Below are 24,515 nucleotides of genomic sequence, written 5' to 3'. Positions count from 1 at the left end.
CCAGTCATCCACCCATTCACACACACATTCACACACTGGTGATGGCAGCTACATTGTAGCCACAGCCACCCTGGGGCGCACTGATTTTAGTATCAGGGTTACAATTTGGTTATGTTTAGGTTTAGGCTGAGGGTTAGGCTTAGGTATTCAATTTTGATGGTTAGGGTAAGCGACTAGGGAAAGCATTATGTCAATGAGATGTCCTCACGAAGATATGAAAACGAGTGTGTGTGTGTGTGTGTGTGTGTGTGTGTGTGTGTGCCTGTGTGTGTGTGTGTGTGTATGTGTGCGTGTGCGTGTGTGTGTGTGTGTGTGTGCATGTGTGCGTGTGCCTGTGTGTGTGTGTGTGTGCGTGTGTGTGTGTGTGTGTGTGTGTGTGTGTGTGTGTGTGTATATGTGTGTGTGTGTGTGTGTGTGTGTGTGTGTGTGTGTGTGTGTGTGTGTGTGGGAGAGAGAATAAGACTGGGTAAAACTGCTGTTCCCATAGCAACATGACCTTCACTGTTCAAAAAAGTGTTGGCAACAGAAACCTGTTGATGCACGGAAAACAGAGAAATCTGGAGAAACCCGAGAACGACTGAAGTGATGATGCATAGATAAGTCATGAGGAAGATGAAGGTGATAAGTTGGTATAATAATTACTGTTAGGTTTTGTATTGTTGATTGTCATTTATGCTTAGAAATATCTACTTATATATGCTTAGAGTTTTATAATTAGTTTTAGATTGGTAGAGGTTTGATCCTTAATAGTCTGCAAACTTTGTGTGTATTCCACTCTGGAATGCACCCCTACATCCTGGGAGCACGGGAAGAGGTCGTACCTTGTTTTATTGTTTTATGGCAGGATTAACGTAGTTGAGTCTAAGTGCCTTTTACATATAGATGAACTGTTGGATTTTCCAGACCAGCAGGTTAAGGGAAGTCGTTTATGGGGCCACACTCTGACCCCCCCCCCCCCCCCCCCCCCACACACACACACACACACACAAAGGCAAGGTACTCTTCGTTTGTATGTAGACGTCATATGTTCAAGGTCAAGGTTCTTTATTATTTGTCACATGCATAGTTATACAAGTATAACACACAGTGAAATGTAGCCTGACACGCTCCTCGACATGTGCAAAAGATTGGGGGGGGTGTAGAGGAAGAACATTGTATATATATATATAGTATATACATTGGGTGAATGTGCAGTAGTAGCAGCAAGCAGGTGAATTCTGTACATTAGTATGAATAGACATCTGACTATTTTACATGATAGACAATATAAACATATTTAAAATTAAAGGAATTGAAATGTACATTGTGCCTTGGTTTAGTGTCTGGAAGAGTCCTGTCTCAGTCAATTATAGATGATGTGAGAGGGCGGGTGTGTGTGTTTAGGGCCCGGATGGCTTGGGGATAGAAGCTCCTCTTGAGTCTCTCTGTCCTTGCCCGGAAGATGCGGAACCTTCTACCAGATTGCAGAAGTTGGAACAGTTTGTTGCCAGGATGGGACGGGTCCTTCAGTATCTGCGCTGCTCTAGTCCGGCATCTCCTGGTGTAGGTGTCCTGAAGCGGGGGGAGAGCAATCCTGCAGCAGCGTTCTGCTGTACGGATCACTCTCTGGAGAGCTTTTTGGTCCTTCACACAGCTGTTCCCAAACCACGATGTCATGTTCTGTGTGAGGATGCTCTCCACAGCGCCTGTATAGAAAATCCTGAGGATCTTTGGAGAGACCCTGAACTTCCTCAGTTGTCGTAGGTGATACAGGCGCTGCCTAGCCTTTTTGGTCTGGACCTGAATGTGGGCAGCCCATGTCAGGTCTGAGGAGATGTGGACACCAAGATACTTGAAGGACTGCACCCTCTCCACTGGAGCTCCATTGATGATAATGGGCTTGTAGTCTCTGTGCTGACCCCTTCTGAAGTCCACCACCAGCTCCTTGGTCTTGCTGACGTTCAGCTGGAGGTGGTTGTCCTGGCACCACGATGCCAGATTCTTCACTTCATCCATGTAGGCCGCCTCATCGTTGTTGGAGATGGCACCCAACACCACTGTGTCGTCAGCAAACTTCACAATGGTGTTGGAGCCATGGGTGGCCACACAGTCTGAAGTGTAGAGGGAGTAGAGCAGTGGCGTTAATGACCCTATGCATATTCATTTAACCACAATAAAAGGAGTGCTATGGGGAACCTGGCTGAGAGTCTGATGGAGATCAGGTGGTGGAATGACACTTGGCTCCAGGCAGGTCTCCCTCATGCATGAGTAACATGAATAACTTTGCCTACTTGGTGTTCAATGCTTTTGCTGTGTTTTTAAATTGTCTCGTTCCAGTGGTGGGCCTGTGCTAGACAGACCCAACAATTACCATTTAATTGGTGTGAATTGTGGACTTAATCGTATTAAGTGGCTGCTAATACAGTGGTTCCCAAACTTTTTTTTGCTGGGCCCCCCTTTGTTTTACACGAAAAACGTTTGCCCCCCGCGCGCGCACACACGCACTAACACATCCTCCAACCACACACACCCATATTTTGCTCCACACCTCAAATATTTAGTAAACAATTAAGCAAATACAAGTAACCAGCAATAAATGACAGGTAGTAATAAAATAAACTACTAACTCTTTTACGCTACGTCCGCACCTACACGGGTATTTGTGAAAACGCAGCTGTTTCGTCCACACGTAAACGGCGTTTCAAATCACCGAAAACTGTGATTTTTTAAAACTCCTTTTTTGTGGTTTACGTGTGGACGAGGAATACAGAGTTCGTCTGGTATGTGCCTCTTTTCACATCACGCTGTGCGCCACTTATTGTTTACATGAGATGAATTGCAGAATGGCAGATAGAGACAAAATACTGTTACTGTTAATCTGACTATCCTCAGGTTTTACAGGCAGTTACTGTCTCTCCATTTACAGAGGCAGAGGCGTCACCGTGTGATTATTTTACTATTATTATTATGATTATTTTACATGTAGTTGGGGGTTTTTCTTCTGTGTAATAATATTCAACATTGCTATCAATACATTTTTCAAAAAAAATGCCTCTCTGTGCAAAATGGGTTTAAAAATATAAACAGCTGTGGGATACTGTTTGTCCGTGATTTGAACCGGGGTGACAAATCGTGGCAGGATCAGCCTGATGTTATTTGTATCCAGCTGTAACTTTACTGTATAAAGAGCTAACGTCTCCAAAATGTCAGGAGTAGTTAGTCGTTACAACAAGTGTTTGTGAACTAAAAATCAATAATGTGGGATACTGTTTGTCTGTGATATGAAAAGCCCAGCGCTGCTCCCAACGAAGGGAAAACCAATCCCGCAGGGGAGACCTACCTCGGCACTTGTGCAGGTGAAACCAAAGAGAAGATATGCTTCAGCAGATTTTCTAGTCTTTGGCTTGGAAGATAGTTTGTTTGGAAACATATTCAGCAATGCTTCACCTCCTGCTTTGCATTTCTGTGGGAGCCCCGTGCTAGCAGTGTCCAAGAGTTTTGTTTTTTTTCTTTTTTCATGCCATGGCTCTGCGCCCCCCCTAGGGGGCGGGCCCCACACTTTGGGAAGGTCTGTGCTAATAACACTTAAAAATGCTGATAAAGCAGAACAACGGAGGACCGGGCTGAAACTCAACCTCCTTTTTAAATGAGTAATGATTAAATATAATTAAAGAAGTTGAGGTTGAGATCAGGGGTGTCTGCCCTGGTGAGTGGGTGGAAATCAAAGAAAAACACAGAGTGCCCCCTCATATCACCTCTGAGTGAAGAGAGCCTGAACCCCCCCGTACAGACCCATATAAATTAGACCTGTGTTATGAAGCAGCAGAAGAATTAGTCGGACACGCTCACTCTTTGTTTGTTTGTTTATTGACAGCGACAGCAGCCTCCATGCAGAACGAGGGAACAGTAAACCTGCACAGCCATGTGTGCTACTTGGAGCTCAGCTCTCACTGAGCTGGTATGTGTTCAGTTTTTTTTTCCACCGTCACAGTACAAACAACACGATGCACCGGTGCAGCTCAGACCTGCACCCGCAGTAATATAAAGTTCAGTCAGCGTCCAAAGACGCGAGCGTTGGTTTCATAATCAGTCTCATAGAAAAGAAAGAGTGACATCGCAGCACATTCATCTTTAGAAATATATACAATCTGATTGTAAACACGAAGAGGTAGACGAGCCATCTAGAAAAATAGAGCTATCTTACAAACATAGAACTCCTCGAATATAAAGATGTTCACATAAAAATAGCAGTCAAAACAAAGCACGACATTCTGACGTCTACATTTCTTCACGTCCTCATGCAGAAAAGTCACAGGTTGGTATTTTACAGGAGAAACCTCCCAGCGGGCAGCGGACTGCTCCTTTAACAGTCCACCACAGTAAGCAGGCAGGCGGGCGCAGACAGGAAACACGTCAGTGGCACCTGCGGTACAGCCCTCTCCTGTGCGGCCCTGCTCACAGTCCAGCTGCAGGACCGCGCTTGCGCATGCGCCCTGAGAGGAACCAAAACGTGCACTTGGTAGTCCCCCGAACACCTGTAAACGCCTGGCACGTCCTCCTCCTCTTTCGGGTCCAGCCAAAATCGTCCACGATGTGACGTTATGTGGAAAGGTGTCTCGGACGCTTTCCGGTCGACGGTTCAAATCCTGAAGCTCTGAGTGAGCTCGTCTGCTGTTGTTCTTTGCTTTTAGACGCCAGGCGCGTTCAGGGCCAGGGAGTAGGCGGCCATCATCTGTGCGCGCAGCTGCTGCTTGACATGCACGCGCCCGTGCCTTTTTCTCTCGTCGCTGCGCGCGAACCTCTTTCCGCACACGTCGCAGGAGAAGGGCTTCTCTCCGGTGTGCGTGCGAGTGTGCGTGGTCAGGTGGTCGCTGCGGCTGAAGCTGCGCGCGCAGATGGTGCACTGGAACGGCTTCTGTCCCGTGTGGATGCGCACGTGCCTGTTGAGCTCGTCGGAGCGCGAGAAGCGGCGCTCGCAGCCCTGCACGGAGCACGGGAACGGCTTCGCCTTCGGCCCCCCCTTCGCGGGGGCTCGCCTGCCTCCGCGCGACAGCTTGGGGGCTGCTGCCGCGTGCACGCCGCCGATGTTGACTATCGGGAACACGCCCTGCAGGAGGGAGGAGAGCAGCTGGGAGTCGAGGGTTGAGGGGAGGGAGGAGGGGGCGCAGTGGAGGTCGCTCCCGCTCTGCACGAGCTCCGTCTTTATCGGCGGTCTGTTGATGACGTAGCTGCCGGAATCTCCCCCGGTAACGGGAGCGGCGGACAGGCTCTTCAGCCAGTCCTCCAGCCCCAGCGGCTCCTGCTTCACCTCGCATGCGGGCTTCAGGTCTCCCTGTGCGGCGTCAGCGCTCAGCAGCGAGTCGATTAGATCCGCCACATCTACCTGTTGCTCCAGAGCTGACAGCGGCAGAAGCGAGTCCGCGCTGGAAGGGTACAGCGCGTCGTTTCCGGCTGTGGAGAGCGGCTCACACCCGCTGCTGCAACTGGAAGCCACAAACTCGCTCTTGACCACAGCTGGCAGGGAAGCGGAGGTGGAGGGCAGCTGCTGGGCGGCAGGCAGTGGTGGAGGGAGGTCCAGGACAGGTGCTGGGGCGAAGCTGGAGGCTGCAGAGGTGGTGGAGGTGATGGTGTTGGTGGCGGGCTGCTGCTGCTGCTGCTCCATCTCTGTGCAGATTCCCACGATCTCTGTGATCATGTTGAGGATCGCGTCCGCGGTGCTGCTCAGTCCCGCCGGTGCCGCCTCCGGCTCCGCGAAAAAGCTGCCGGTGTAGCCGAGGGAGGGCGAGAGCGTGTCCGAGGAGCAGTCGCTGAAGTCGGAGAAGAAATCTGAGTCAGAGGCGTCGGTGCCCGGAGAGAAAACTGGAGAGAGAGAGAGAGAGGGAGGGAGAGAGGGGGCGTTACTGTCATTGCATAATCAGCGGGCAGCCTCCTCGTCACACATCAGTCACAGGTGCAAACATCTGGCACAGCTGCTCTATCACACTCACCTTGGCAGAAAGGTGATCCCACGTCCGAGTCTGCGGGGTCGCTGAGGCTCGAGCCCACACTGTCCACCCAGGCGCTGCACGCGTCCTCAAACTCCGACATGAAGCTGTCCTCGCGTTCCAGAAGCATTTTTACACGAATCACAATCAAAAATCCAGTAAAAACGTAAAGCTGCTGGGCTCGTGCTGCCGGGATTCCCTTTAAAAACGATAATCCGGCGGTTAATCCGGAGCGGGTCGGTTAGTCCACGCTCTGAGGCTGAGGATGCTGAAGATGCTGAGGATGCTGGGCTCCCTGCGCTTTTATACTCTCCGTCTCCTAGGTAACTCCCGTCCGGGCCTTATTGGTCGACACCGGCGCGAGGGATTCCCCCCGCCGCGACGCTTCGTAGCTGCCCAAATATGGGCAGCATCCGGCCGTGACGGCGGGTATCCCCCATGCCTTAAAAGGACAGGCGGCAGAGCGACGTAGAGCTAGAGGAGAGAGGGGTTTCCTCCACTGCGGCAAGACAGGAGTTACACAAGCAGAGGAGGAGATGGAGGAGGAGAGGAGCGGGCTGTTTTTGAAGCTGGAGTTCCAAGTTAGGAGCATTTGGCCTCGCGGGGAGACTGAGGCTGTGACCGGTGTCAGTGAAGTTTGTTTTGAGGACAAAGAGGCTGCTGCTCTGCTCAGACCTGCAGGTAAACACAGTCCGCAGTGCTGCAGAAGGGTCGAGAGACACCCAGAGGAAACACGGAGAGCGATAAAGAGAGAGGGTGGCATGATTACATGTTAGTGACATTCCTGCACAGCCTCGTTCTGGCTCAGCTGCGGTGATGTTGTCTCCATGGAGATGAGGGAGATTCAGGGCATGCGTTATGTAAAAGGAGCAGAGTTTACTTAGATTTTTATTTTTTATTTGATGTTGTTTGTACATTTTTCTACATAAAGCCACACAGACTGCAGCTTAATGACAACTACAGTAAAGCATTAAAATACTGAAGGTGGCTGGTGATATCAGTGCTCAGGGAGGCATCCATCCATCCATCCATCCATCCATCCATCCATCCTCGATTCAGCTGTCACAGACAGGAGGACAAATAGAATCATTTACCCATATACCCTGCTGATTAAGATTGTGTTTGAGCGCTGGTTGGTGGTGTGCACATTTCTGTGTGTGCACATTTATAAAATAAAAGCACAGCAGGACCAGTGGCCTCTACGGCTCCACACAGAAGTTATGTGGGTGTGACATGTCCACATGTGAGTGTCTGCCTCGGTTCAAAATTAAATTTAGTTATTAAAGGATGAACCAGAGGCTCCGAGTGGACATCAGCGACCTCTGCTATAAGAGTTTGAAGCCTAATTTTAAAAGCAGAGCTAGTGCCTGTCTGCTGAACCCAGTCTGGGAGCTGTGGCCTGAAAGCTGAAGGACTGTCATTCTACTTTTTATTAGTCTAGGAACAACAAGTAAGCCTGCAGTCTAAGATTGAAGTGCTCTAATGGGACAATATATTTCCATGAAGATATGACAGGGTCTGATTATTAAAGAGCTTGTATGTGAGGAGCAGGATTTTAAATTCTGGATTTAACAGGGAGCCAATGAAGGAAAGCCAATGTGGGAGAGATTTTAGAAGAACGCAATCAATAATTTTTGATGTGTGACAGTCAAAACATTATGACTCTTGTCCCTGATTACAAAGACCAAACTACATCCTCTGATAGGTTAGTGTTAGGGTGATCAGCAATGGCGACTGAATTACAAGGAGCCTCGATACACCAAATTTGGGCTAAGTGTGCTGTCAGGGTGAGGTAAAGAGAAGTAAATATTCAAATAATTTTAATAAAGGAGCCCATCTCACATTTTACAGAGACTACCTACAGTACATATACACATGAGTTTTACATCTTATCATCTTATACTAATATCACTTAAAAAAGTGAAACACATATAATATAATTAACTAATAGCATTAGTTAATATTAATTATTATCATTAGCACACTATAGTGCTGCATTATGATTATTTTAACCTGAAAGAAGAAATATAACATTAAGTTAAAAACACAAGGTGGAAAAAGATTTTAATAAAAAGTTATTAGTTTCAAACTATGAAACAAATGACATACGGTCATGTTGAATATAAAGTTTTCACAGGACTCTTAACAGTCATGGCAAAACAAAATAGCTCCCAGGGGGTGATTATCAGATGCATTTGATTAAATGATCATCAGGAAGTCCGAGCACATCTATAAAAGCAGAAGTTTTACACATTTGCAGGTCTGGAGCATTCAGCTGTGTTCCCACATCCAAGAAATTCACTGTGAGTTCAGACCCTCTGATGATCAGGGAAACTGCAAAATATCCAACTCTACAGGCCTCAGTCAGCATGTTAAACAGTGAAGTTCATGACGGTACAAATAAAAAAACTAGTTGTTTGGAAGCAGAAAGCCTCTTCACTCTAAAAAGAACAGAAGGTGCTCCTGAGCAAACCGCAAAACTTCTGGAACGACGTCCTTTAGACAGATGGGACCAAAATGATGTTGTGTGGAGCAAATCAGCACGAACACCTCAGACCAACAGTCAGCGAGGTGGTGGGGAGGTGATGATTTGCGCACCTTGCAGTCACTTGGTCCGTCATGAATTCCTCTGTGTACCAAAGTATGCTCGAGTCTAACGTAAGGCCATCTGTGTGACAACTAAAGCTTGGCTGAAACTGAGACATGGAACAGGATGATGATCACATGCACAGCAGCAAATCTACAACAGATTCCCTGAATATTAAAAGAGTCAGTGCAGCAGCGGTCAGGTCAAAGTCCAGACCTTCAGAGAGCTGTGCACGAACCTCAGTGACCTGAAGCAGAGAAGACAAAGTCATAGAGAAAATAATCACTTTAGCTTATTGCTGCTAAAGGTGGTTCAACTAAGCTAAGATCAAACCCAGCCCTCAATTAAAAAAACTGATTAAAAACAGAAAACTGTGCAACAAACAACAAACAGCTGCTCTGATTTCTGCTGAAAACATCTCTGACATATTTCAGAAAAGTGCCCAAACTTTTCAGATACTTTTTCTTTGACCTTCAGCATCGCTCTAAGTGTAAGCATACAACAAAGTTAGGAGCACTGCTCAATTTAGTGTATACAGAAAAACATAAATGAAATATGTTATATGCTATCATAAATAAAAATAAATGAATGAATAGGTAATATTAGTATAACAACACCCTGAATGTGTAACTCTTTCTGATGGGAGGGTTTAGCTCAAGTCTCTGAGTATGCTGTTAGACCAAACAGACAAGCTTCATTTTTTAGTTTAACTTTTACTTCCACACATTCAGAGCATTCCCCGGGAGCATCTGGTGGCTTTCAGAGGAACTGCGGCTTCGGGCATTTTTAGCACCCTCTGTTCTGTATATTCATATTTAATCAGCTCGGGTTCTGGTGCTGCTTACGTTTGTGAGTGTTTGGATCCCGGGTGACTAAAATAAGCCCGATCACATCGGCGTGAGAGCGTTCAGGCGACAGGGCTGCAAAAAACAGTCAGCTGACGATGCAGAGAGAAGAGAGAAGGAAGCTATATCAAGAAAGATGATGGAAGAGGGAGTGTGTGTGGGCGAAGTAAGAGAGGCTGTTGCCATGGCACTCTGCCACCTCCTGTTCCCTCCACCTGTTACAAATAACACACTGCGATGGAGACATTAATGTGGCGTCAGAAGCGCTGCGGCCTTCAGTTTCTGTCATCTGCAGCCACTGACTCACACTCCGTACAGTATGTGGCTGCTTTAGATTTTCCAGATTCTCCTACATCGCAGAGGCATCTCATTGGCCCCAGACTCATCCTGCAGCAGGACAGCAAGCCCTAGCATCCAGCCACAGTCACAAAGAACCAAATTCAACTGCGAGAGGAATGAGATTTGTGCTCTTTCAGGTTCTCAAGAGCACAAATCTTAACATCATGGCGTCTAAAATCAACCGAGCCCTGCATGACGAGTCCACCACCAACTTCAAAATGTGGGGCACAAGTGTGTTTTGTACCTTACTCTGTAAGAAGGTGGTTATTTAATAAAAAGTCCTTATTTTGTTCTGAATTTACATTTAGAGCCTAAAACTTTCCATACTCCTGTAGCGAAGGACTATAAGGAAAAACTAAAGGAGTCCAAGCACTGATCCAAAAACCATTTGCTGACTCTGGATGGCATTACCTTCACCTCCAATACACTGTGAAAAATCTTGGAGTCGGTTTTGACCAGGATATGTCCATCAGTGCACATATTAAACAAATACGTAGGACTTCTTTCTTCTATTTGTGCAAAATTTCTAAAATTAGAAATATCCTGTCTCAGAGTGTCTACTGTAATTCATTATTATCAGGATGTCCTAAAAACTCACTGAAAAGCCTTCAGTTAATCCAAAATGCTGCAGCAAGAGTCCTGACAGGGACTAGAAAGAGAGAGCATATTTCTCCTGTTTTGGCTTCCCTTCATTGGCTTCCTGTTAAATCCAGAATTGAATTCAAAATCCTGCTCCTCACATACAAGGTCTTAAATAATCAGGCCCCATCTTATCTTAATGACCTTGTAGTACCATATCACCCTATTAGAGCACTTCGCTCTCGCTCTGCAGGCCTACTTGTTGTTCCTAGAGTATTTAAAAGTAGAATGGGAGGGAGAGCCTTCAGTTTTCAGGCCCCTCTTCTGTGGAACCAGCTTCCAGTTTGGATTCGGGAGACAGACACTATCTCTACTTTTAAGATTAGCTTAAAACTTTCCTTTTTGCTAAAGCATATAGTTAGGGCTGGACCAGGTGACCCTGAATCCTCCCTTAGTTATGCTGCAATAGACATAGGCTGCCGGGGGATTCCCATGATGCATTGAGTGTTTCCTTTCCAGTCACCTTTCTCACTCACTATGTGTTAATAGACATCTCTGCATTGAATCATACCTGTTATTAACCTCTGTCTCTCTTTCACAGAATGTCCTTGTGTTGTCTTCCTCCCTCCAGCCCCAGCCGGTCATGACAGATGGCCACCTGGGTGGTACAGGAAGTTTCTTGCTGTTAAAAGGGTGTTTTTCCTTCCCACTGTCACCCAGTGCTTGCTCATAAACAGTGTTGGGAAGGTTACTTTTAAAATGTATTCCACTACAGATTACAGAATACATGCCCCAAAATGTATTTTGTAATGTATTCCTATAAGTTGCTCACTGAGAGTAGGCTAACGTATTTTTGAATATCATGAATGTACTATTGCTGTGTGATTTATTACTGTTACTGAAGGTTACTCCCCATACCAATACCAATTTAAATCTTAACATAAAATGAGTAACAGTAGGGTGGACGAAAGGCTGCACTTTTTGCAGTCATCTCGTATAGAAAACCATTTCTGTATCAGTAATATGTTTTCTTTTTGTCTGTTAATAATCATGTGGAACTGCACATGATTATTTGCAGCTAGCAGGTTGTTAATGCTATCCATCAAGTCTAAAAACAGCATGTTAATACATGGAGATCCTGAAGGCTGCTCCAAAAATGATCAGCTTATACTTTAAATATTTGTTCAGTTCTCTTCCAAACCAGCTGTCTATTGTAAGTTTTGAGTGCTTAAAGTGTTCTAACATCCCATGTTTGTTTTTATTCAGGTACAAATTTGCACTGCTTTTATTAAGAGATGAAGCTTGTGTTTCTGTCATGTAGTGATTGTGGTTAACTGTATGAAGCTTATTAGATATTATGAAACCAATGATATTTTTAAATTATCTTTTTTTTTTAAAAGAAACCTACTACATCATCTGTAATTTTTTTATGTCATGTGTAATTTCCATTGCAAATATTAATCACAGTTAAATTACGAGTCAGTCTAACCTCAGCTAACGCCAGCTAATAATGGCAGATACTGAAGTTTCGCCCATCCCATTCATCTTATGAAGTGGTGTCGGAATTTCCAAGTAAGAAAAGCATTCCTGCCCGTGTACCGCTGGCTCTGAGTCCATTGTGTAACTGAGGCCACCAACATTAACAGAATACTTACATTAGAGCCTCTTATTATGTCTTTTGTTTGGGTTTTGGGCAATCAGAATCCAAATCAGAGAAACTGCATTAATCCCAGATGGAAATTGAGTAAAAAAATAAATAAATAAAAATGATTCAAACCCCAGCCAGCAGCCCTTAACCATGTGTCATATGAGTGCATGATCAGCCAACTGAGCTAAAGTGGACCCAACTCTGTTTAATCACCAAAATTGGAGAAGCGATAGAGAGGGGATAGCCTAACATATGAAACAGGAAATGACTGCAAAAGGTGGTATTCTAAATAAAGCATTGTTTGATTGTTGGTGTTTTCTCTGTATTATTACACAATCTTTACTGTACAATACAAAACACCTTGAAGTGACTGTTGTTGTGATTTGGTGCTATATAAATAAAACTGAATTGAAATTGAATATGTGCCTTTTTGACTCTCTGAAATGTTCATGGAGTTAACCTGAGGTCCAGTAATAAGTGCTACACGGGTCTTTATATAAGAACAGAAACAGACTTTTCCCGTATCACTGTACCACAGAGTTACTCAAACAAGAGTCAAATTAAAAAGAGACCACAATGAAGCCAAAAACAAAGCTCAAAACTAGTTTTTAAAACAAGTTAATTTGTCAAACACAACATAACAAATATAATTAAGCAACAACAGACAGCATAATACAAACTCACATAAGTATACACAAACACACACACCATCTCATTTTGTGTCATTATAATAAATATAAATATATAATAAATATGATGTAAAATGGTAGTTTAGAGTGAGTCTCAAACAGTCCATGGTTAAAGGCGTTTTATTTTGAAACCCTTCAGCTTTAGAGCAGCAGTTGTAAATGTTTGCTGAGCCTCCTGTGGACATTCGGGTATCTGTGCTGCTGCTGAACAAACAGACAACGAATGATAGACTAATAACAGTAACAGCTCGTTAACACATTAATAAGTGCTTTGAAACGCTCACAAATCCACTGGTGTGCATCTGGCATGTGGTCCATTGATTTACAGCTATCCAGGAGATAAATTCGAATATCACCTTGAAGTTTCATCCTGTGGTGAAACAGAACAAACTGACTTGGATGAAACCCACTGACGAGGTCGTATTCTCCTTTAAGGTTGCTATGGGAACCAGATATGCAGCTTGATAACATCAAGGTTGTCGAACCAACATAAACACCCGCCAGCGAGCGCACACACACATTCACGGTCATACGTAAGTAACAAAAACAACTCCCGCATACACACACAGCGACCTCTCCAAGGTTTTTTTGTGCGTGTAAGAGGTTAAAGCCGGGGCTCTCCAGCGTCTCCCTGCACTCTCCTCCACCTCACCGCAGACATGCTCACCTGTCTCCTCTCATTCCTGTCTCCTTCGCTCTCTCCCTCTGTCCTTATCACCCTTTTTACTGTCGTAGTGGTCGTCCTGTTCTTGACCACATGCCGGCTCGTTCCTGTAACCGAACCCTCGGCTCGGGGCTCCATCCCCTGCCTGCCACGGCTCCCCTTCCTGGGCAGTCTCCCCTGGCTTGGAGGAGGCCTCCCACCTCATCTCCTCTTCACGCAGATGTCCCACAGGTGAGATCGGCATGTTAATTTTCTGGTCGTGAGTTTGGTCACGAGTTTTGTCAGGAGGAATCAGTCATGTTTACAAGACAGCAATCAGTCACAGATATGGAAGGACTGGTTCATTTTTAGGGACACTTTGGCAGGACCTTTTAACGTGTAGTCATGTTTGAGAAGACTAGTTAATGTTAGTCGGCAAATATTCCTTCAGTTGGGGGACAAAATAAGTGGAAAACCTAGTGCATGTTTAGGAAGACAAACTATACAAATATGTATATCTTTGGGGGACTACTACTACTACTTACCATGGAATGAGTAGTTGATGTTTGAGAGGAATACTTAATATTAACTTTAGTAGCAGGGCTGGACTGGGACAAAAAATCGGCCCAGACATTTTGACTGGTGACCGGCCCACCAGGTATTATAGGAAAAACCACAAATCCTCTGAATGAAAACAAACGCCGTTGTCACAGTGATGTACACTGTCTTGTTGGTATATATGTATCAATCTAATAAACTTAAACTTACACCATCCTCCCTATTCTGGTATTCTAAACAGTACCTGAAAGTAGACTGCTTGGTCGAGTTAACCTCCTGAACTATCTACAACACATGGTGAAAACCTGAAATTAAGACGGAGAAGACTAGAGGTGAGACATGATCATTACTGATTACTGATGACAGATTTAGATATATTTCCATAAACCATTCATTTGCCACATCAATAAACAGCATGGCAGGGCAAAATATTTTTTCTAACATGGCAACCTTTAAAAAGTGAAAGGAGACAGAAAGACAGGTGAGAAAGAATAAAGCTTAATTGACTTTTTGATGGCATTTTACACAGTACTGGTGCTGTATCTAGAAAATGTGGGAAAATACTGGCATCATGTGCAGTACTTAGCTACTCAAAAAATTACTATGTACAATAATGGAATTCTATATTTTACATCAGATGAAAAGGTTTGTTGTAAGATTCAGATAATTATTTATTCAAAGTTTTTTGATGACATAACAAAGAAAAGTATTTCTTTGTGCCCCCCTCTCCCTGTTAATGCCCTACATGCCCACCTGGCAACACTTTGCTAGACCCGCCCCTGCACAGTTACCAGCTGTCAGCTACCTAAAAAAGGATCCTGGTGTTATTTGTCTCTCAGAAACAGTTCATAACTTCCCTTCAACTCATTCATGTCACCTAAAAGGTAAACCTGTTTCTTCATCACAGCTCTGATGATCCAGTAAGGACATCTCCTGGTTTCATCTTCATGTTTCCCTCTCACCAGATAACCAAACCATATCATGACCAGCAGCTTTACAGCTGTGGCTCCAGCAAACATCAGCTGATACTAGAAATTAATATTAAATAAATTCTAACAACAGCTGATCAAGCTTAAACGTGCTGCTGTTGTTTAGCGCGACATCCGCTGGTTTCCTCTTTCTGGCGCAAAGTGGGCGATAAACAAACAAGAGAGAAAAGCTGATCAGCTGATCACTGATCAGTTTTATGATTGAAGTAGAAACAGGAGAGGGAGGGGGGAGAGAATGAGAGAGGAAGAGGCAGCTGTGCAGCAAAGACACAGAATAACTCCAACTTTGTGTCCGTGACAAACTGTTCCTTTTCACCTCAATACCAAACGCACAATATTTTCTCTCAATACAAGGCGACTCTGTTTTTTACGGGACAGTTGGAAACTCTAATAACTAACCTTATAAATAAAATAAGATAAAACAAGTTCAACATCAATAAAATCATAGCACCCGCCCAGCTGTATAGAAACTCCGTCATGCTAGCTACTCGAGTTATTGTAACTGACTGTAAAAAGTCAGCATAACGAAAATAAACTACACTTAAACTTTATATCTGACCCAGATAGACTGCAGGTCATAACTTCTTACCTGAAGTTCAGTTCACCACCTCAGGTCTCTGCTCCTCCTGCCTTTCCGTCATCCACCTGCCAGCGTGTTGCACCTGCTGGCCTCCACCACTTGCTAATGTTACTGAATCTGTGGAAGCTCCGCAATAGCCACCACCAAACAGTCATTTTTACACATCTCCCTTCATCTGGCCAATCCACCACCTCAAGTTCAAGTTCAAGTTCAAATTTTATTCGCCACATGCAGGTTGCCCAGACCCGCCTCGTGCTCCCAGGAGGCAACAAGCATCGAAGGCATTGGAAGGAGGGGGGGATATGTGAGTGCTTATCAGTGTAAGTGTATGTGTGAGCGTGTCCATAGTTCAGCTGAGACAGTGTCCTTCACCCTATCAGGCTAAGTAAACAGTCTACCAGCCAACCCAGGTGGCCTTGCATGGGATGGGAAGAATAGTCATCACACAGTCGTTATCAGGGAGTTTTTGTTTGGCTCCAGCCTTGGGCCCGTGCAGCTGGCACCGTGGTGTCCGCATGTTGAATATTGTTGATTTTTCTTTTATGCAAGCAGCTCAGGAGAATTTCAAAGCTGTTCTTTAACACTCCGACACTGGTCTCTCAATTTCCCGTTGGAGAACCGCGAGCCTCCCCATGATGGTATCAAACTTCTGTTCCGTGGTGTTGTCATTCTTGTGATTCTGAGACCCCACAACATGCAGTGAGCCGTTCTGTGATGTGATCCAACTTTCACTCAAGGGTCTCATTTTGAGCAGGCCTCTCTTTGATGTATCCCAATATACGCTCAATGGTGTTATTTTGAGTCTTCACGGCAGCTGTAAGCGTCTCCAAGATGTTAACCATGCTGCGTTCGTTGTGAGAGGCCGGGGGGGGGGGGGGGGGGGGGGGGTTGAACAGTCGGTTCCGCTGTCTTAATTCTCCGATAAGCCAGGGCCAAGCAAACTCCGATCAGCAAGAACCCTGTTATCATGGTTCCGCATAGGTAGATATCTTCAGCGTCCTCGATCGACAGTCCCGCCAGGCACATGATCCTCCAGTTCTGTCACCCGTCCATCGTGTATCCGGCAGGGAAAGTCCCTCCAGGGCACTCGGGCTCTCCCGAGCCCAGACTTCTCATTGAGAAAAGGGTGTCAATAGCATTCAGAGACCAGTTGATCAAATCCATAATTCTCTTTTAGGTTTTAGAAACAGACAGTGAGAGACAGTTCAAGGGAAAGTAATGCACACGAGACAAGACAAGGACACAAGAGGCTAAGCAGGGAAGATAAGGGGAAGGAGGAGAGGAGAAAAAGTGAGACTGCCTTCACCGAGAGCCAAACGAGAAACACCTTTCAGTGTTTATACCATTACGGGAAAAAAAAAAACCATCGGCCCATAAAAACGAAAAATGCCCAGTATGCCCGATGGCCAGTCCAGCTATGTTTAGTAGGTAAATGTTTGTGTGGAGGACTAGTTAAATTTCAGGAGTAACGTTCATCAGCCCATGTTCACTGTAGAAGTTTAATGTTTGGAAGGACTAGTTAATTTTTGTAAACAAGTATACATGTGGTGTTGATGGGGACTAGTTCATATATCTATATATATCTATATATATATATATATATATATATATATATATATATATATATATATATATAGATATAGATATATGTATATATATATATCTACATATATATCTATATCTATATCTATATATATATATACATATATCTATATCTATATCTATATATATATATACATATATCTATATCTATATCTATATATATATATATATATATATATATATATAGATATATATAGATATAGATATAGATATAGATATATGTATATATATATCTACATATATATATATATAGATATATATATATAGATATATATATATATATATATATATATATATATATATATATATATATATAGATATATATATATATATAAATAAATCCATAAATCCATAAATCCATTATGGAAGTACTGGTTAATGTTTGGGAGGACTAGTTAAAGGATAGGAGGACAGGTTAATGTTTGTAAGTATGCATTCATTATTGGAGATCTAGATAATGTTGAGGAGGACAAGTAAATGTTAGTGATGTAAATATTAAATGTTAAATAAATATAGTAAATATTTATGAGTGGGGGAGGATGAGTTAGTGTGTATAAGGACAATTTACTGATTACTATGACTAGTTAGTGTATCTCAATTCACTGTGGTCACGTTTTTATGCATCAGTGTCCGCACTGTTCCATTTCAGGTATGGGCCTCTGTTTGGGCTCTACCTCGGTCCTCACTACACTGTGGTCATAAACAGCCATCAACATGCCAGAGAGGTTCTGATGCAGAAAGGCAAGGACTTTGCTGGACGGCCGAGCATGGTGAGACATGCAGATGTAAAGACAGAGAAAATACCCACATGATATTCTGTTCCAACAATTGCCCAGATTCTTCAATTTAATTATGTTTTTGCAGCTTGAAGGGCATAAAGAGGGTATATGGAGGTTCATGATCTAAATTTAATTTTAACTGGACTGGTTAGTTTCTAAAGTGGGAAATGATTTTAGGCTCTTTAGTGTTTGATTTTCTGGATTTTTTCTGGAATACTTTGGGTTTTAGGCTGTTGGTTAGACCCTTTGGTACTTAATGACACTCATGTCTTATGTGATCTGTGATAATTGAGAAATAATTTTATTCAGTTTGATAAAATTTCATTTCAACAACTGCTCCCTAAAAGAGCTTTACATTATAGGGTAATGACTCTAAAGAGCCCCCAACAATCATATCGTTATCCACCAAGCGCTTGGCGAAGGAAGGAAAAACTCCCTTTTTGTAACCTGTATATATATTGATAATGACCAGAATTCTTCAATTCTTCACTATAGCTTTAGTGTACTGCTCTCCTTGTGTGTGCAGGTACACAATTCACGCAGCCAGCCAAACTCCATTTGAAAGAATACGTGAGTCAGCATATAGCGTCCAAGCTCCAGGTGCTTTATTTTACATTGCACCGCCATACACCATTGAATCTGAGGGAAACTAAAACATAAGAAGAAATAATACAATAGTAAGGTGATTAACACAATGATATATTACAAATGCCATTATCTACTCTATAGCAAGTCAAGGCTAGCAACAAAAGACAAAGACATATTCATGTAATAGGTCATCCTATGTATACATGACATGTGGTTAGCTTAGCAAATTTAGCAAATGTTACTAAAATATGGCTCTATACTGTTAAGTCAACAAGTACTTACAGACGCTGCTTTCGAAGGCATAAACAAGAAAGAGGATTGCAGTGGATAACTACAGGAACCCTTCAGCACATGTGAACCTGCTTACCCTAACTAACATGGTCATCTTCCTGTTCTGGGTCAAAATGCATGTCACATTAACAACAATTTACAAGGCCCAGTAGGGGGCAATAAACTCAAGGCAGAACATCCAGTTTATGGAACATTTTACCTAAATCAAAAAACTATATAACTCATATTTCATTTTACAAAAATTATTATTTTTTTTTTACAAAGTTTATTTGAGGTTAACGCTTATCCATAATTATAAACCCTTCACCTTTACTGTACTTCCCACCCTTAATTAAACACATGTGAAGTCTTTCATTAAGATGCCCCTAGCTTAGTGAGAACCTCAGTAATGTAACTGTTACGTAATGTGGATTTTCCTATGTATATTTCATGCCTGTAAACCATTTCACAGCTACTCTGATGTGAAAAACACAACAGAAGAAAAACCCACTGCATTTTTAGAAAACCCTTCACAGAAATAATACTGTTGGTTTTCGTCCTTGGTGTCAGGTCAATGTCATTTCCTGTCTCTGTGCTGCTCTCAGCAGTGTCCTTGTCTGAATATTTTTCTTCCATTTTATTTTGAAGTACTGTTTTGAAACTGTTCTTACATTCATCCTTGTTTTTCCCTGCAGGTCACCACCAACCTGCTGACCAGAGGAGGCAAAGACATCGCATTTTCAGACTACACCCCTCTCTGGAAGCATCACCGTCGCCTCGTCCACAACTCCTTCACTCTGTTCGGAGAAGGAACAACTCGATTGCAAGACATCGGTACTTGGCTCCATCCTGCCACTTGATTTTAATTCACCCATCTGTTTCGTAAAAAAAAAACAAAACAAAACCCCACACTTCTAATATTTTAACAGGTTTAGCTGAAGTACACTGCTGTTTGACAGGCAAAGTAAAAAATATTCATCAAAATCAGCATCAAGCTAACGTAAACCTAAATAGCCTTCAGGTTGGCATGGGAATTCAGAAGAAATGTTTAATATAAGGCAAAAAGGAAATGCTTTTTCAAATGTGCCAGTTTATGTTGATTGTTTGATGGATATAAACAGCATGTAACTCCATAGACTATAAATAGTTCATTCAGAATATGAAGAAACAGACTTTTAGTTTTTTTTAAATGTCTCTGTATTGTACTGAAGCGATACCTACTGATGCTGGCAAAGGGTCAGGCAGTACTTTTATGTACAACCACTTCCTACCACAAGACAGTGCAGCGACTCTCTGTAACCCTGATTTATGGTACCTTCAGAAAAACCTTTAATTTCAAAAGTGTTTTGTTGAAATTCTGATTGTGCCATTTTCTGATCTTTTTTCTTTTTCTTTACATTTTTTATCATTTCTTTCTTCAGTTCTGTCTGAGGTGGACAGTCTGTGTGTTGAGCTGTTGTCCAGCGAAAAGCAGGGGTTTGATCCATCCTCTGCAGTAACCAGAGCCGTCACGAATATTATTTGCACACTAGTGTTCAGTGCCACCTATCGACACGGCGATGCTGAGCTGCAGGAGGTGATTCAATACAACAATGGGATTGTGGAAACAATTGCCAGGGGAGGACTGGTTGACATCTACCCCTGGCTGAAGGTATAATTCTATACTTGGTACTGAGGTGCTCTGTATACAATCTTATATCCTATATCTGTTTGAAAAAAAAGAAGAAGAAAATTGCCCTTTTTGAAAAAGTCAAACTCAAACTCACTCAAACTTTATTTAAAGATGTCAACTGACAAATTAACAAATACATGTAAATATTTAACTTTAGAGAACACATTTCTTCTCACTGTGTTGCTAAAATGATCAGCTAAAACTTTCTCAAGGACTTATTGTCACCATTTGGTGACAGCTGGAGCTGTATGATTCAACTTAACCTTTACATAGAAACAAACAAAAATAAAACATGAGGACTTACTGATAAGTTGTAAAAATATGATACAAGGCCCAAATATTTGGCAGTTAAAAAAAGATCCAAAACCATCCAGTGATGGCATTTATAGTAACACAAGCAAAACATTGCTTCTTTCCTTGTCTGAATAAACTGTAAGAGTCTAACTCTATCCCGCAGGTATTCCCCAACAAGTCTCTCAGTAAATTGAAGAAGTGTATCACTATCAGAGACCAACTACTGACCCGCAAACTGCAGGAACACAAGGTAATAAACAAACTTACACTACTTTAATATAAGCAAACAGAATGGATTTTTATCATAGAAACACATCACGTAGCATCAGGAGTCACTCAAGGCTCAAAACTTGAAGATGGGTCTCTCCAGTAGGCAACGTCAGGATTTTGTCTTGGGGAAATAAGGAACACACAGCATAACAGTGTGGCATTGTGGGTATATTAAACCCTTAAAGATGAGATAAAGGTTTCAATTTATAATGTATGAAGCACGTGTTGTTGCCTGTGTTTCAAAATATATTTACATATCTTCAAACAATTCTAGAAAATTGTCTTTGATCTTGCCTGATTTTTTGTTTTGTTTTACCTGATCTGTTTTCAGTTATCAAGAAGTGACGGAGAACCACGTGACCTCCTGGATGCCTTGTTAAAGGGCCAGACTGGTGGGCAGGGTCAAAAATCTTCGGAGCCAAAAGACGACGAGTTAACTGACGACCATGTCCTGATGACAGCGGCCGAGACTTTTGGAGCTGGAGTGGAGACAACATCCACCACACTACTGTGGATTCTGGCCTACCTGTTGCATCACCCTGAGGTAGAAACATAATGTCGGTCAAAGAAATGTAAAAGAAAAGGCATTATGAGGACTTTCTGTTTATCAGCCCAACAAGAAAAACATGAAGACGTTTGGGCAGAAAACTGGCGGCATATAAGATACTTCATCTTGTGCCCTCCATCATGCTCGATGCCTTTTCTGTAGTCTTTAATTATGAATGGTCAATTTGGTCTGCCAATATGCTTCACCCACTCTAGGTCCAGGAGCGCGTGCAGAAGGAGCTGGATGAGCATGTTGGCAGTGAGCGGACTGTGACCATATCAGACCGTGGTCAGCTGCCGTACCTGAACAGTGTCATTAACGAGGGCATGAGGATCCGGCCAGTGAGTCCCGTGCTGATCCCACACACCGCTATGACCAACAGCAGGTAGACCAGTTTAAATCTGTATTGCAGCCATTGCTGATTTGTTTAGTACATTAAGTTTCTTGTTATGATGAAAATGTGAACAAGGAAACATTAGCTTATTTTCTCCATCCATTGTCTTCTGCTGAACTGAAGCACTGTTAGCTAAAAAAAGATTACAACAGAAATGCATTATAAGGTAATCTGATTGTTTTGTATAATAAGAAAACCTTAAATAACTGGGGATCTCTGGTAGCATTGGAGGCCACATTGTCAGCAAGGGGACACGTGTTTTGGTCAACATGTGGTCGATTCACCACGACCCCCATCACTGGGACAAACCTGATTTGTTCAAACCAGGTTAACAGATGCACATAAACACCAACAATGTAACTCCAGCTTTTTTTAAAAAAGAGCACCTGATCACACCACCTTCTCCTGTGTTGTCCCATCATTTCAGAACGTTTTCTTGACCACCGTGGTCAGCAGGTCACACCCTCCTCTTTCCTTCCATTTGGGGCGGGACCTCGAGTCTGCGTTGGCAAATCACTGGCTATCCTGGAGCTTTTCCTTTTCTTGTCCTCTCTGCTCCAGCGAATGAGCTTCAGGGTGCCACATGGTGCTCCTCTGCCCAACTTGCAGGGACGGTTGGGTGTGGTGTTGCAGCCATTGCCTTTTAAAGTTGTTGTTATTCCCAGGGCTGGATGGGAGGATGGAGGAAAATGACAGAGTGGAGGCAGACAGTCAGGCTGGGTGATGAGAAACAGAAACGTAAATTGCTCATTCCATGTCATTTCATCACGTGCCTCCTACTGCCCAAAATCCAAGCAAAAAAAAAAAAAGGAAGAAAACCAAATTCAGGTGAAAGATACACCTCTTAATAGCAACAGAGAGAGGAATACCAGTTTGTGGTGTCTCTGCTGTCATTAGTTTTCTCACAAAAAACAAAACAAAACAAAAACAGAGAAAAAAATGTTTTTAAATGTTTTTGTTGCATTGTTTTTTGAGGATTCATGTTTGCAAGTCCTTTATCCAATATGAAATTTTACATAAAGATGTGCATCTTAACCTTGGGATTTTTTTCAGGCAAAGGGGAGATTTTATTAAAGCTTATGAACTGTGATGGAGCCATACCATAACCATAATGCACATATAGCTAAGAGAGTAAGCTAAGCACTTCCATAACCATTAAACTAACCCATTAAACCATTATTCTAGTCAAAATATTCTATATTGTTGTTGTTCTTTAGGAAGCTCTTTGTCGTAACATACTTCCATCATATTTGGATAAAACAAAAAACACAGTTATTTTGTTAAATAAACATTGGGTAGATCTGACCAATAAACGTGTTACTAATTAGTATAAAATTATTATGAAGTATACCATATAAAGTATTAGTATAAAACTAGCAACTATCACCTGCCACTATTGCCGTTTTTAGGGGGTTTTCCTACCTGTGCAGTTTGGTCAGTTCAAGTCAAACTCTGGTTGAGAGGTGTCACACTTTGCGCTTGGTAACAGGAATGTCCTGTGGATTTTTTCCCCACATTTTGGCTCACATGATAACAGTGTTTTAATGACCCACAGGAATGCCTAAAAAAAAGTATGACCAAGAGGGGTTAAATACTCTGGGCTGTCAGTTATTTTAGAAGAATCCTCCTGGATGCAAGGCAAAACAACTTCACATAGTCCAGTTGACTTCATTTTAACCACTCAAGGTGTGTTCAGTTGTGAATATGGGCATCACACTTAGACGTGGGCCAATATGAGTGGACAGAGACCCTTTAGTGGTTTTGGTCGGGTTTCAAACAAACTCCAAAGCAGTTTTTTATAGAACCATCCGACTCAAGTACTAGGTCTATGCTGCAGTTTTGAGTTAGACGGCCCGTAGCCAGCCATGGTCTGCAATCTGGTGTGCAGCAGAGCACTACAGACACAGACTACAGTTCATCCTGAAATATCATCTAATATAATGAGTTTGTAAACTACAGGTATGAAAATGCCCTGAGAAGATTGACAAGAAATTGTTTGACTTGGTAGTTTTATGCTGAATTCCCTTCCTGACACGACAAGCAAACTTATGTCCCCGGCTGGAATCAAAGTTTACCACCACACTATGAAACCAGGTACTGATTTCTTCTTTAAATAACAGACAAAAAATGTACAAGAACACTGTAAATCCTTAGAAATGTTAGTGTAATGGTGGAACCTTCCCTACAGCTTCAAGCTGCTAATACCTTCAAATTTTCACTACTTTTTTTAAACTTTAGTATTAACGACTATGTGATAATTTTATTACTTGTTCAATTATCATCTGTAATTGTTACAAAATACAGTCTGTCATTATTATTATTTCAAATGAATAAATGATGACTAATCTTCAGTGTGGTTGTAGCACTTCTTCATTTTCTGTCCTATATGGATGAAATGTTGTTCTACTAGAAAGAGCAGAAAGACAGTTTTTTTTTTTTAGATTTGACAGTTTATTCAGTATATTTTCACACACTTTTAGAACAGGCTGGTTTAGTTGGATCACACACACATACACTCATACATACACGCTAGCTATTAATTTAGTATTACTACTAATTAGCTCCGTTGCCATTGTAATATTAATGGGTTTTAACAACTAATCTCTTCGGTGCTTCTTTCGACATCGCCGACAAACCTCATGCATACAGGAAGGACAGAAGAGATTACTAGAAGAGCAT

General features: G+C 42.6%; 2 protein-coding genes and 1 long non-coding RNA gene across 4 annotated transcripts; 2 read left to right on the top strand and 1 right to left on the bottom strand.

The window, feature by feature from the left end:
- Nucleotides 1-3,828: 3,828 nt before the first annotated feature.
- LOC146713386 (uncharacterized) lies at nt 3,829-6,235 on the bottom strand. The gene is made up of 2 exons (XM_085447462.1): nt 5,967-6,235; nt 3,829-5,838 (listed from the first exon to the last, which is right to left on the bottom strand). The coding sequence occupies exons 1-2, from the start codon at nt 6,091-6,093 to the stop codon at nt 4,667-4,669; spliced, it is 1,299 nt and encodes a 432-aa protein (XP_085303588.1). The 5' UTR covers nt 6,094-6,235; the 3' UTR covers nt 3,829-4,666.
- On the top strand, nt 6,219-12,380 carry LOC146713385 (uncharacterized). The gene is made up of 2 exons (XR_014917836.1): nt 6,219-6,644; nt 10,915-12,380. It is a non-coding gene; the product is annotated as an uncharacterized LOC146713385 (long non-coding RNA).
- An 826-nt stretch (nt 12,381-13,206) lies between these two features.
- cyp17a2 (cytochrome P450, family 17, subfamily A, polypeptide 2) lies at nt 13,207-24,187 on the top strand. 2 transcript variants are annotated; one of them, XM_085447438.1, is made up of 9 exons: nt 13,207-13,545; nt 17,672-17,792; nt 19,355-19,493; nt 20,081-20,310; nt 20,789-20,875; nt 21,227-21,439; nt 21,658-21,827; nt 22,060-22,163; nt 22,264-24,187. In XM_085447438.1, exons 1-9 carry the CDS (start codon nt 13,310-13,312, stop codon nt 22,527-22,529), a joined length of 1,566 nt encoding a protein of 521 aa, XP_085303564.1. In that variant the 5' UTR covers nt 13,207-13,309; the 3' UTR covers nt 22,530-24,187. The 2 variants fall into 2 exon arrangements, with proteins under 2 accessions (XP_085303564.1, XP_085303574.1); XM_085447448.1 differs by lacking the exon at nt 17,672-17,792 and having other exon boundaries at nt 13,333-13,545.
- Nucleotides 24,188-24,515: the final 328 nt, after the last annotated feature.

Source organism: Copadichromis virginalis, linkage group LG3, assembly GCF_057382275.1.
Source record: "Copadichromis virginalis isolate Kocher_CV1m ecotype Utaka linkage group LG3, C_Virginalis_male_GT1.1, whole genome shotgun sequence".
In the NCBI taxonomy this organism is placed as follows: Eukaryota; Metazoa; Chordata; class Actinopteri; order Cichliformes; family Cichlidae; genus Copadichromis; species Copadichromis virginalis.
This window is presented reverse-complemented; position numbering and strand designations above follow the sequence as displayed.